The sequence below is a fragment of the Engraulis encrasicolus genome, chromosome 3 (assembly GCF_034702125.1).
Source record: "Engraulis encrasicolus isolate BLACKSEA-1 chromosome 3, IST_EnEncr_1.0, whole genome shotgun sequence".
Classification (NCBI taxonomy): Eukaryota; Metazoa; Chordata; class Actinopteri; order Clupeiformes; family Engraulidae; genus Engraulis; species Engraulis encrasicolus.
This window is the reverse complement of record NC_085859.1, coordinates 30,871,219-30,884,576: the sequence shown is the minus strand read 5'-3', so window position 1 is coordinate 30,884,576 and position 13,358 is coordinate 30,871,219. Positions and strand designations below refer to the sequence as shown.

Sequence of the window (13,358 nt, the reverse complement as noted above, 5' to 3'; positions counted from 1 at the left end):
ACATCCCCCACCTCTCATGCATTTCCTGTCAAAACCACAGGCTGAGATGAAGTGAAACAAAATGAGAGGTGAAAATGAAGAACTGAGCGCCCCACACGGGTTGACTGGGTGAACTGAATGAGATGGGATATGAGTGTCAAATGCTGTAATGTTTAAAAGACGCTGTAGTGAAGAGGAGTAGACATAGAGGTAGAAAATAACACTAGAGGTGACTCCGCCCCCCTTCTGACGGCAATCTGTGGCAGCCATTATCTGTAGGTAGGTCTGATGAATGGACAAGGAGGCTCACCTCTGTCAAAAAATGGCTTAATAATTTGAAAATGTCCATCGACACACTCTACAAGGACAATAGTTGAAGTGTGTTGCTAAATATGTGCAGAATTAATATAATTTGATTTTTAGATGTATTTTATCGACTCATATGATTTAAGTAGATATTTATCCTGACATTTCAAATCTAGTCTTTGATTAATAGGTTACTTCATATTCACACAGTTTTAGTCCATTTTTTAACAGAGGTGGGCGTGTTCTCCATTGACTTGAATTGACTGAAGGTGCCTACACTACCTACAGACAATGGGAGGCGCCATGTGCCACTTCCCAGTGCTGTCGTGAATTGCCATGTCCACTCTAGTGTTATTTTCTACCTCTATGGGAGTAGAGCTCAGTTGCCCCGACGACGGCGAGACTCAAACCTGGGCCTTCAGGGGTGCCAGAGTAGGGTTCTGACTTTTACCCCGAAGAGCCAGACTCATTGGAGTTGGCACACACACACAACCCTAGTGGTCACGTCATCACACTGCCTTCCCCGGTATATTTTAAACACTCAGGATGTCCCTCTTGTACCTCACACTATACTGAAAGTGAAAAGTGAAAGCCCCATTGGGAAACTCCAACTCCCATTGTCATTGTGACACAGCACTCAACAGTGTTCACAACGAAATTGCATTCATGTCACAGCCGTGCAAGAGGGCAGCCCCTCAATGGCGCCCCAAGGGAGCAGTGCGGCAGGACGGTACCATGCTCAGGATACCTCAGTCATGGAGGGGGATGGGGAAGAGCACTGGTTAATTACTCCCCCCACCAACCTGGCGGGACGGGAGCTGAACCAGCAACCTTTGGGCTACAAGTCTGACGCCCTAACCACTTACCTATGGCTGCCCTTTCCCATCTAGGATGCTGTGTAATCCTGGGATCCCTCACATTAGGGTTATCCACCCTGTGGTCTGCCTCTGAAGCCATCCCACATCTCTCACCATTAGTGCGAAGAGGAGTAGAGCTGCTCCGTCAAGACTCAGATACGGATGCTTCTGGAGAACCAAATCCTTTGCTAACACTCACATTTGTGGTGTTGGTGTTTTAGATTCGACATATGATTATCTTCATTTGTTAACGTGTTTTGTATATTTTTATTTGTTGACAGTGACAACATTGAGGAAAATATACAGGTGCACAGAGCAGAAAGACACAAAGACTGTAGGCCTACAGAACAAGCATCCGGTAATACCACAATATTACTGCCCCCAATCTAATGTACAATTTCTCTTCTAGTTTCTATTTTAATCATGGGCCATTTATGGACATTTGGCTACTTGGTTTGGAGTGCCAGAACCCCCCAGACATGCCATTACATACACCAAATTAGCTATTAATGTGCAAAGGGTCTTTCCCATACAGTAAGCTTACTGTGATGTGTATTTAACTATCTCACCATAGCAAATCATAACATTAAAGGCAATTGGTATCACTTTGTTTTATCATTTACAGAAAAGAAACAATAAAACAAATGCACTACTGTATGTAACAATGCTTTAACCAAACGGCCATCACAAACAGTGGTGTATTGACCTCAGTAAACAAACAAACAAACAAACAGGTAGCACACAGGACTTGCTGAATAGGTAAGGTTATACAGTAGATGTACAAAATTAGTGGGACGGCTATTGTTTCATGATGAACGTCAAATTTGGTACAAAGACCCACAAAAAGGGTGTGATCAGATTTAGAATTGAACATGCTCAAGATCTAGCCCCTAAGGGTCATGGCATCCATTTTTCAAAATGCCTACCAAACATGGATTTCATAATAGTATTAAAAGCAGCCAGAAACATAAAATGCACCAACATATTAGTATGAGCGCATACAGAGGGGATATGACCAGATTTAGAATCGTGTCCGCTCAAATCTTAACGCTGGGGGTCATGGTGGTATGTTGCCCTGCTTTTTCCCATTGAGAAATCCATGTTTGGCAGCCATTTTGAAAATATCCAAATCTTATCAGGCCTCCTTTGTGAGTTCATACCAAATTTGATGCTTCCATCACAAAGTGATCAAATTACTGCACTTTAACTTTCCTCCCATCATATTGTCCAACCAACATTCAAAAATGCAGAAATTAAACTCATTTAAAAATGGAAGTCTATTATGAGAGTTCAGACAAGATGATAAAAAAACAGCTACCGTTTCAATTCCTGAAAATTTCAGGCCAGTATTTGGCCCAGATACCAAAATATTTCCAAATCTGCGCATATCCCTTTTACTGTCATGCAGATGGCAGGCTGAACTGTCATATAACATTCTGACTATAGGTCATGGATCATGGACATCATTTTATGAGGTGGACAGTTAGGGATAATTCCCAAAACCTTTTCAAAGGGCGGTTTGCTATTAGCATCCAAAACCATTGTTGCACTGTTTAAAATGGGGAGGGGGTGACTTGGCACATTGCATCTCCCCTCCGCCTCAACTCTGAAATCAGGCTCGTATCCATGGCTTCCTTCACATCTTGTATCCCAATCCAGAGCGGCTTATGTGGCAGAAGAGCGTCATGGAGAAGCACATGCCCAGGACCTAGACACACACATAACGTCATTAGAACTCCAATAAAAATGGCAGGCATTTTAAAGGCCCAATATGTAAGGTTTCTATTCCCTTCTTGTCAGGTCAGTGAAGTAACATAAAATACCTAGATAATGCATAGTTATTGCATGCTGCACAGTTATGAATTCATCATGTGACACAGGGCCCTAGGGTAAAATACTGACAGGGTCCCCCAAATAGCCTGTCAAGGTCATGATCGGGCACCCACTACTAATACAGGAATGCCCTGAATTGGACTTTTCATACATGAAAAGCCAAGGGGGACCTCCTCCATTGTTCGCCATTTTGAATTTCAAGATATAGACATTTTTAGCTTCAAAACTTAGTGTATTTTGGTCATACTAGTATATAATAGTTTATTATTTAGTAAATATGCACGAAAATATCAAATTTGACAGGTGGCAGATGGCAGTTTCAATGAGCATCATAGTTGCAATACCTACTCTGCCACCATCCTACTCAGTGCACCTTTAAAGAAGAATTCCTGTAAATTTCTACATGCAGTTTCATTGCTCACACTACCCTTGACTTCTCAGGAGCTCATGACACTGCATTTTTTTGTTCAGCCCTTTCTGAGATCCTGGCAATTGATGGGGGCATGGTTTGTTCCGATTTTTTAACGCCTTAACATGCTCCAAATGGCATCCCAAATGTTATGCGACATCAGCGGACACCTTGCAAGAATGCAATAACTTTTGGGATGATATTTGGAGTATGCTGTGCTTGTGACACTTTCCACAAAATGTAAACAAACCCCATGCCTCCATTAGAATGGATCTCAAATGCATGGTGACATTGGGAGGAACTCACCAAGTGTAAGATTCTCCTTTCCCTTTCTTGCCAGACAAGTGAAGTAACATAGAGCTTGAAAGTCCCGCCCCTTAGTTCTGCGTTTCACGGGACCTAAGCTGACCATCTAACAACATGGTAGCGAGTAAATGTCTTCTGATCTCAGTCATGATATGCGCTGGGCTACAAATATGCTGTTTAAGAGGCTAGATAAAGATTATTCATGCAGAAGTATCAATGTTTTGTTCCGAGGCCGTCGGCATGAAAAATGTTAAGAAACAAAGCTTTCTAAAAAGTTTGGGGGTTCGTGCGAAAAATGAAGCAAAAATATCAGAAACAACATATATGGAGCTCGTGGCACAACTCGAAGGGGATCGAAATATCATTTTAATACCGCCATTGGATTACATGCTACGATTTTCTGCTAAAAACGCCGTTGAGGTCCCATGAAATCGGGGGAAGTGACGTAACTTTCAAGCTCTATAATACAGTAATACCGATAGCGTTTTGGACTTCATCATGTGGCAATGAGCAAAAGCAAGACATTTGGAAATTGATAATGAAAACTTTAAAATACTACACACTGAAACTTCTAAGTGATTTACTTCTTATGATGAGTTTCATTACTGTCATTCATTTATGTGACCTCTATTGTCAAGGTTAAAATAGCCATGTTGGCCACAGCCTCACGGGAAATGCATAAAAGAGATTCTAAGAAACCGTGCAAAAGCAAAGGGCAAATTAAGTCGTACTTTGAAATTGTATGGGGTTCATTAATGAGTCATAAAACACAAAATTGGACTGCCACTTGACCATACCTCAATACTGCAGACCACAATGACACCAATTCCAGTGTTAAGCAGATTTTCTTCAAACCAGGTCTTCATCTTTTTGTAGCAGCCCTGACATGTCAAAGACACAGTGCAATTAAAATCTTTGAAAAATATTAATAACATTGTCTCAGTGTATCAGTTAATTATAAAATTTACGAAACTACTAAATAATGTGCTTGGCCTAGGAGACATTTTCATTTTCATGATGCAGAAAAACAACTTGACAAAAGCAAATGGTTACTAAAAAAGAAACAGGAACTATTGAACACCCCTATACACACACGCATGTCTGTATAAAAGAGGGAAAAACTTAGTCTGACCAAATGGCGTCATACCTCTGTCCAGTATTTGTTAGACTCTTTGCATTGGTCCTTCTGGCAACAGGATTTGGGTATGTCATTCTTCCAGTCTGTCACATTAGCCACCCCACAGCACTGGAACTGAATGCACATGAATAGATACAACATCATCAACATGTGCACACACCGCCATTACAAGACTTACTCTGACTCTGGCAAAGTGAGCCATCTTAAACGCTTCTCCCCAGAGCCGTCTTTATAAAGAATAGGACCGTTGCCATAGGATCCCGCTGTGGTCCCAAAAAATTGTCCATATATGGTCAAACATGGCCGATCTCACAGTCCCATCAGGTTTTTCGAAGCCTTCACAAGGTTCCTGATGTGGCCTTCGTTCCCATAGAGTGTATTTGGAGACTTTGAGAGGAATTGATAAAATAACTGTTCTTGTGCATTTTAAAGCACACAGTTTCAATGGACTGTGTAATTACTTGACCTTAAATGGTAACTTGCACAGCACAACCAAGTTTGTAGAATTAGTAAAGGTAACCTAGCCATGCTAATGTAAACGTATGGCAGAGATGGGTTAACCCGGAACCATCAAGGCTAACGTACAATCATGTGACCAGAGATTTTTTTTTTAAAATGGGTAACTTTGTTATATCTACGGCTCTGTGTCACCCCAAGAAATGAGAGCCATAGAAAATCTACCAATTCAAATGTTTCAGTAAAGGTATGTTCAAGGCAAAGGCACACCAGTTCAGTTAATAGGAGAGTGAAGGAATGGGTGGTCTGAAATATGCCCTCAGTCGTGCATACTTTGCCGTACTACGCCATCATGGATGCGGCCAATGCCTGCAAGTCTCGAAGTATAGAGTAGAGAAGATGCAAGTCTCACACAGAAGTACTAACGTGAAGGTCACATGCTCAAAGTAAACCAAACGGGGAAAAAAACACAAGAGAGTGGCTCTCTGGTGGTGATTTCGTTGGTCTTTCACCTCGAGGAGCTGCTCAAATGTCATAACACAGCTATATTGTTAAAGCATACATGCAAAGTAGAATAAGAATTGAATTGAATGAAGGGGAACATAATTGAATGAGGGGAAGAAAGAAACATTACTGTTCTCTGGATGAAGTTCCAGTCGCTGGCAGTGGTGCTGGAATTTCCTGATGCTAAAGCTTCTGCCAAGCTTTGATGGAGGTCCTTCTCAATTCGCGTATCAATCTGAAGCCACAACCAACAAACAAACAGACAAACAAACAGGGCAGACATGTTACTGAGCACTGGCGTCACTGAGGTCTGTTTCATTTCAAACTGTAGGGTTTTCCCACGTCAAGTTCCTACTATCAGTTTCTAAGCTAAATAAGTAGGTAATGTGACAAACACAGAGATAGCTGATCATTCCTCAGCATATACAAGCATCATAAGTGGCCTAATGAAGGAGTTTGGCCATGTAAGAGAGAGAAAGTTAAAGGTCCACTTTCCATACGGAACAATATGGGTGTCTCTTACACTTCACCCATGGCTTAAGTGCCCACAAGGCACCTTTGCCTAACCTTACATGGCTCCAATACAATGATCACTTTGCTAAATGTGGTGGCTTAAGTCTCATGTACTGTACTGTAGCATGCATGTGGTTGAGTGAAACTAGTTCCACTGCTGACCACTGCGGTCGAGTCTCAAATGCAAGCACATCCATTTAGAGCAAGGCCAGACAAGGTCTTCATCACAGTCAGACGCTGGTCTGGCACAGCTCTTAATAAAAGCACAAAGTAATTTTCCACATCCGAGATGCATGGTGGCTTTTCGGTAACACTTGACGCCGGTGTCATAGCCGTGTCATTACAGTGTCATACATAACAGTGTCATGACACAGTTATGCACCTGTCATAAACATTATGTCCATGTCATAAACATTTTATGACTGTTGGCCAGTTTATCTTTGCCATATCAGAATGTCACTTAAGGCCAACAGTCATAAAATGTTCATGACATGGACATAATGTTTATGACTTATCTATGACTGTTCATAAAGGTTGGAGCAGGCTTCACCCAACAAGTTTTTCTTCTTTTAAAGGAACAGACCACCCTTTTTTGATTTTCACATATTTGCAGTATTTCCCAACATTATTCATGAATGTGCATATCATTTTCGTCTCAGTGTTTTCAGTACTTAGATTTATTGGATCAGAATTATTAGCATAGCTTAGCATAATCACTGGAAGTAACTGGTATCTTTAGCATCAAGCCACAAGTGGTCACTGGACGGAATTAAATTGCCGTTTTACACTCGGGTGAATTTTACATTAATTTTAAAATGGTTTATAAGTACATTTGATTGTGTTTTATTTTGTACCATAGACTTGCATTGCTATGCCTAATGTGGCTATACTGTTAAACGGGGCAATGCAAACACATAGACGAAAATTATATGCACATTCATAAATAATGCTTGTAAATACTGCAAATATGTGAAAATCAAAAAAGGGTGGACTTTTCCTTTAAGAGTGCTGACCAAAATATTGTAAAACTGAAAAATGAGAAAAGGTTGCACCATGCATAGGTTTCTTTATTATTACACAGACTTGGCACACTGAGGAAGGCAGAACACCGAAACGCGTCCGTGTAATAATAAAGAAACCTATGCATGGTGCGACCTTTTCTCATTTTTCAGTTATCTATGATTGTGTCATGGCACTATTATGACACTGTAATGACATGCATATGACACCAGCGTCAAGTAAAGTGTTACCGGCTTTTCTTCTCATTTAATATATACTCAGCCCTGTCCTGTGACACATCAGATAGTGAAGAGCAGGAGCGCGGAGGAAGCATTTTCTATAAGTACATTCATATTGTTTTATCCGTTTGTGCTGCTGGAATACTCACGTCTTTTTCATAGACAAGGAGGATGCAGGCACCGGCCAGTTCCACCAGCATCACCATGAATAACAAGATGAAGAACTACAAGAGCATACATGCAACAGAATCAATGCATATAATCATTGCAAATAGCATCAACACTGATAGTGGTGTGCATCCATATGCGTGTATATTATATACAGTATATACAGTATATATTGGTGTATGCGAGTGTATGTTTGTATTTAAGTATGTATGTTGTCTCTGTATCCGTAACCTATATTGGTGTCTGAGCATATAAGCATTATACATAGACCTTGTATGTGTCTGTACATGTATCGGCGTGTCTACATTTATCTGTTGCCACCTGCAAGTGTATGGGTGTGATAGCGTGCCTATGTTGGTGTCTGTGGTTGTCTGCGAGCGTACATGTACGTTTGTATATTTGCATAGTGTGTGTGTTGTCTGTACATGTTTGTGTCTGTCTGCATGTGTCTGCTGGCATCTGCGAGTGTTTGGGTGTATTCCGTATCTATGCTGATGTCTTGCCTGTGAGCGTATTTGTATCAGTATTTTTGTACACATTTGGGTGTGACGATGGGTGGTTGGTGTGTCCTTACATGTTTATTGCATGTCTTGTCTGTGCGCATGAGTTTGTATTTGTATGTGTGTAGCCATTACATGTAGTGGGTGTGTCTGCATGTGTCTTGCTGTATGGTGAGTGTATGGGTTTATCCATATGCATATTATTGGTGTCTGTGATGGAATGAATAGGTCAGTATTTGGATGTGCATTGTCTGTCTGTATAACGCAGGGGTGGGGAACCTTTGTCTCGAGGGCCGATGTAATTTTAATGTTATGCAGCTTCACATGAAATATGACATATTTTGTAATGGAATCTTAGAAAATACATTTGCAATACAATTAAGTTATTTTCAGGGGACCTAGAGGAGGTGGAGTCTATTTTAAAGGTATCTGCCTTCAATATAGGCCTAAACTGCAGGCGGAAATCCTGTTTTGTGTTCGGCCCTCGGAGGACTTTTACGTCCCTAGGATGAATTTGAAGTGGCCCCTCGAATTGAAAAGGTTCCCCACCCCTGGTATAATGTGTGTGTGCTCCAGGCACCCACCGTGATGAGGAGGCAGCGGTTCTCCTTGTATGCTCCCAGGAAGCCCAGGAAGGAGACGCAGGTGATGATGATCCCGGTGATGAAGAGGATGCTGGTGACACTCATGAAGGGCAGAGAGGGCAGCAGCGACGACACCTTGTTCTGGGTCATCATGAAGATGCCAAAGCCAAACAACGCTGCTCCACACACCTAACAGTACAGTACAGAGTAGACATTTATATATATCATACATTTACTTTATATATATATACTGTATACATTTTATATTATAGTGTGAGATTATACACGTAATATTAGCTGATAATATGAAAATAATATATTTTTACTAATATCCACCTATTTTAATAGTAGCATTATTATTACATACTTCAATCATCAAGCATTTCTAATCATGTCAACATGGACCATATGGACTGCAGTACATTGTGGAAAAAGACTTTCAAAAGGGCATTTTTTGTCTAGTAGAGCAAAGGGGCAGGTGCTTTAGCACCACCTCATTCCTATCTGCATGCCTATGCATGCAGTGCTTTTTTCATTGTCCTAATAATCTGGTTTTGAACCAGCACCATTTCCCACACCAGTCACCACAGCAAAACACTGTGCCGGTGTGAAAAGCCAATGACAGCTAGTTACCTAGATGTAAGCACCACAAAGATTGGTCAGAACCACTGTCATTGAAAGTAATTGTGACATTTACTTCCAAATTGTTCTGACCAATCACTGTGGGTTCTAACATCTGAATAAACAGTTGGGGAAGAGATCATTTGTAACACCGGCTGTAACAAGCGCATGACATGTTCCCAACAGACAGGTAACCTTTGCAACCAAAGGAGCATGTTATGCTTTGCACAGGTTTTACTTGAAACCAAGGTTTTGGTTCCTGCTGAATGCACAAACTCTCGGTGTCAGCACATCGACATGTGGAGATGAGGTGTGGGAACTGGTATTGACACAGTCTAAAAGCATCTTGATTGGTCAGGGAGGTTGATGCCACTCTGTTTTCGATAGTTCACATTAAGAGCAGGCAAAAAATCAAATGAAAGTAACAGGCAAAAAATAAGTATTTTCTGTAAATAGGTTGTAAGTAATAAGACATTTTACAGTGTAAATGAAAACAGGCCTCATGGATACCTACAAAGAATAAGAAGTTGGCCACACACATGGTGTACTTCAAACACTTTAGGCAAGACATCTTCTGCTGGTTCAGTTCTTCAGTTCTGTAAAGTGAGATAAAGTGCACAATCATAGTATGGTTGCCAAAGAACATAGAACATCCTGTCATGACATTGCTATGATTTACGACGAGATATTAAAACACCCCCCCCCCCCCCCACACACACACACACACACACACGCACACGCACACGCACACGCACACACACACACACACACGCACACACGCACACGCACACACACACGCGCACATGCACACACACAGGACACACACACACACACACACACACACAGGACAGGACACACACACACACACACGCACACGCACACGCGGTGTGGCATGCAAAAAATAAGCTTCAGCTTTTAATGACTCAGAGGTTTAGTTTCCCCTTTCTCTTGAAAAATGTTGAAGTTTGTATAACTCTTCACCCTGTGCATGGGACTTCCTGTCAACATCTACAGATGGAAATAGACCTGTCTCTACATTTGATTAGACACTAAGGTCAACATCTAAGAATAGAATGAATGTTTTTGTCCTAACATATATAACGTATAGGCCTACAGGTTTTTTGTAATATATACATTAAGTATGAATCATAGTGGAATATACATATATAAAGTATAACACTTTTTTCTTGCAGTGAGTTTATTTGTTTGTAGTTATGTTTCAGTCAAGTGGCAAATTCACTATAGAATAGAGATGAGAGATAGGCCTACCTGTGAGCATACCACAGATCAGTTTCTCACATTTTTTTAAAGTGTAGCTACTGGTTACCACAATGTTCTCAGGTAACATTCAGACATGACAAGGACATGGATGTTTACATTTAGTACAATCACACTCAAAACCAGCCAAAATCACATTGTCTTTCAATGTCAATTCAGTTATTCTATTTCTTTGAGTTTCACAGAACTTCCGGAATTGTTACACAAGATTATTTACAAGTGTCATGACCAAAAAAAGACGTTTTAAGAACAGGAAATAAGAAACTCCATGTAAGCAAAAGATTGATTCATAAACAAGAAAAAACACAGTCTTACCGCCTTTCCTGAAATGTGTGGGTCTTGGTAAATACACTCCGAAAAACAGCCCGTTAAAAGTCCAAATGTGAAGGCTACGGAAAATGCCACCCCTTTGCGTTGCGTTTGCTGGTCACACTCAGTTTAGTCAACGGTTGGTGCGTCAGTCTGCATCAGTTGACCTGACTTCCTCCACCAGCTAACCGGATGTGAGCGTGTGCAGAGGGGGAAGACAGAGACGCTCAAAGGTAGCTGATAAAGAGCTGAGTGTAGCTGTCTGGAGGTTCATCTGAAGGATGCTTTGTGCATACACTGTTTGCTGCTGTTTTTGTGTACATCCCTCCTCACATTTGTCACATTTCATTACGGACACATTGTGTTAAATGTTAGTCAAACCAGGACATATCACACATTTTTAATCACTTTTTTTAATGATTTGTTTTTTGAACACACCAATCCTCAAAACTTGTTATAACACCAGAAAAGAATTTGAATCAATACATAAAAACAGTATGTCAACATCACATAATTACTTCATAACAACAAGACAAATACATTCATTGGATTTGTAGTTCTAGTTAAAGTGCATGTACTCAAAATGTTCTGTGGAATCTTACATAATATTGTTAATGCTATTGTTAAAATGTTTCCATTTGAGCTATTACACAGTCAAACTCTGGGAAATGCTATCTGACACATTCTCAGATCGTCACCTCAAACCAAATGACTCACTTTAAGTCGTTCATGTCATGTAGGATGCATAAGCAGGAACAAGGAACAGGAACTAAGATACTTGTGTCCTCTACCATATGTTAGGGGTGTGACGTCACACGCAGATCTCAGCCCACACCAACTGTATTGGAGGTCTTCCCATCACTTATATCCCCGCCCGGTCATTCGGAAGTTGCACATGATTGGACACGACATGACAATGCAAAGTGTCTAAAAAAGATGTAAACATTGCACATTAACAGCTACTATCTTATCAAATGTCATGTTTGTAAGAGACAAGATAAAATGGGACTACATTTGGCAAGTGTGACACATACCTGTAAAATGGCGATAGACACAACTCCGGCACCGAGACTGAGGAAGTTCATCTCAAACCAGGCCTTTAGCTTCCCAAGACAGCCCTGCAGCCCAGAGGGATGGACAATGTATAATGTATGAAAGTCCAATAAACAGTCGGTCCCTTATCGCGCTCGTGTGCATGCGCGCGCACGTGTGTGCGTGTGCGTGTGCGTGTGTGTGTGTGTGTGTGTGTGTGTGTGTGTGTGTGTGTGTGTGTGTGTGTGTGTGTGTGTGTGTGTGTGTGTGTGTGTGCCATGCCATGCACTGGCGTACGATTTGGGAGTACAATGGCAAATATCTAGATTATCATAGATTAATAGTAGGCCCTATATTAAAACTTAATTTCCAGCTCTTGCGCTTTAAATGTCTGTATGAGCACTGTCTATGTCCATACTGTCTTAAGTCAATGTATAAGTACTGTCTATGTCTATACTGTCTATGTCCTTACCTAGATTAGTCTGTCTGTATGGGAAAGCAAGAAATGTAATTTCAAATTCTTTGTATGACCAGTGCATGTAAAGAAATTGACAATAAAACCTACTTGACTTGAAAAAAAAATAAAATAAAAACTCTATTTACCTCCTCCCATGAGATGATGGGAAAGACATTGCACGGGTCCAGCTTGCAGCATGAGATGGGAAGGGTGCCGTTCCAATCTAATGGCCCATCGACCCCACAGCAGTCAAACTAGAAGAGGAAAAGAAAAGTGGAATTGCAGACGCATGGAAATATACATGCAAGACATACATCTACAGTACCACACATGGTGCATTCTCAAGTCTTCTTGCCATTGCTCTGTACTCGCCTGTTCACCAACGGTTGACTGTTTTTGTAGGGTAACAACAACACTGTATTGAAGGGAAGTAGAACTGCCCCGCTGGGACTAGAATCCGGTCCTTCTGAGGTACCAAACTGGGACTGTGACTGCTACACCAAAGAGCCAGGCTCGATGGTATGACGGAGCAGACCCACAACCCCACTGATTGTCACACCATCACAGTGAGTGTACAATATGTCAATGTAACAATGTAAATAGAGGTACATACGCTGTACCTATTCCTCCCAAGACTGCACATAGGCCATTTCTCAATGTTGTAGTGTGCACCCTTTGAAGTGTGTCAGCCTAACTAGTTACGCCCAGTGATTGGATACTCTTTGGTGAACTCTGCGGAGTATCCAATCACTGGGTGTGACTAATTAGGCTCACACACTTCGAAGGGCGCACACTAGAACATTGAGAAAGGGCCATTGCCTAAAGTTACAAACTTGGTTGCACTTGAAGAGCTCTTTTCCAAAACGCTAT

At 41.2% G+C, this 13,358-nt stretch overlaps 2 protein-coding genes across 4 annotated transcripts in view; both read right to left on the bottom strand.

The window, feature by feature from the left end:
- Window positions 1-285: 285 nt before the first annotated feature.
- LOC134445987 (leukocyte surface antigen CD53-like) lies at window positions 286-11,224 on the bottom strand. Its single transcript, XM_063195183.1, has 8 exons — window positions 11,006-11,224; window positions 9,927-10,008; window positions 8,792-8,980; window positions 7,689-7,763; window positions 5,919-6,023; window positions 4,838-4,942; window positions 4,488-4,571; window positions 286-2,850 (listed from the first exon to the last, which is right to left on the bottom strand). The coding sequence occupies exons 2-8, from the start codon at window positions 9,981-9,983 to the stop codon at window positions 2,779-2,781; spliced, it is 687 nt and encodes a 228-aa protein (XP_063051253.1). The 5' UTR covers window positions 9,984-10,008; window positions 11,006-11,224; the 3' UTR covers window positions 286-2,778.
- A 217-nt stretch (window positions 11,225-11,441) lies between these two features.
- The window catches only part of LOC134445986 (leukocyte surface antigen CD53-like), a 37,763-nt gene continuing 35,846 nt past the window's right edge, over window positions 11,442-13,358 (bottom strand). For all 3 annotated transcript variants that reach the window (XM_063195180.1, XM_063195182.1, XM_063195181.1), the window contains 3 exons: window positions 12,635-12,742; window positions 12,034-12,117; window positions 11,442-11,926 (listed from right to left, as the gene is read on the bottom strand). In XM_063195180.1, the coding sequence (XP_063051250.1) occupies window positions 11,858-11,926; window positions 12,034-12,117; window positions 12,635-12,742 (261 nt within the window). In that variant the 3' untranslated portion in view covers window positions 11,442-11,857. The remainder of the gene's footprint in view (window positions 11,927-12,033; window positions 12,118-12,634; window positions 12,743-13,358) is intronic.

What these genes read in the sequence shown, in the direction of transcription:
- LOC134445987 (XM_063195183.1), bottom strand. Translation starts at nt 9,983, where the DNA reads ATGTCTTGCCTAAAGTGTTTGAAGTACACCATGTGTGTGGCCAACTTC. An exon ending in TGGCCAACTTCTTATTCTTT is followed by an intron (nt 8,981 to 9,926) that starts GTAGGTATCCAT and finishes CTGTACTGTTAG; the next exon opens with GTGTGTGGAGCAGCGTTGTT. An exon ending in TTGTGGTCTGCAGTATTGAG is followed by an intron (nt 2,851 to 4,487) that starts GTATGGTCAAGT and finishes GTGTGTGTCTAG; the next exon opens with GTCCTGGGCATGTGCTTCTC.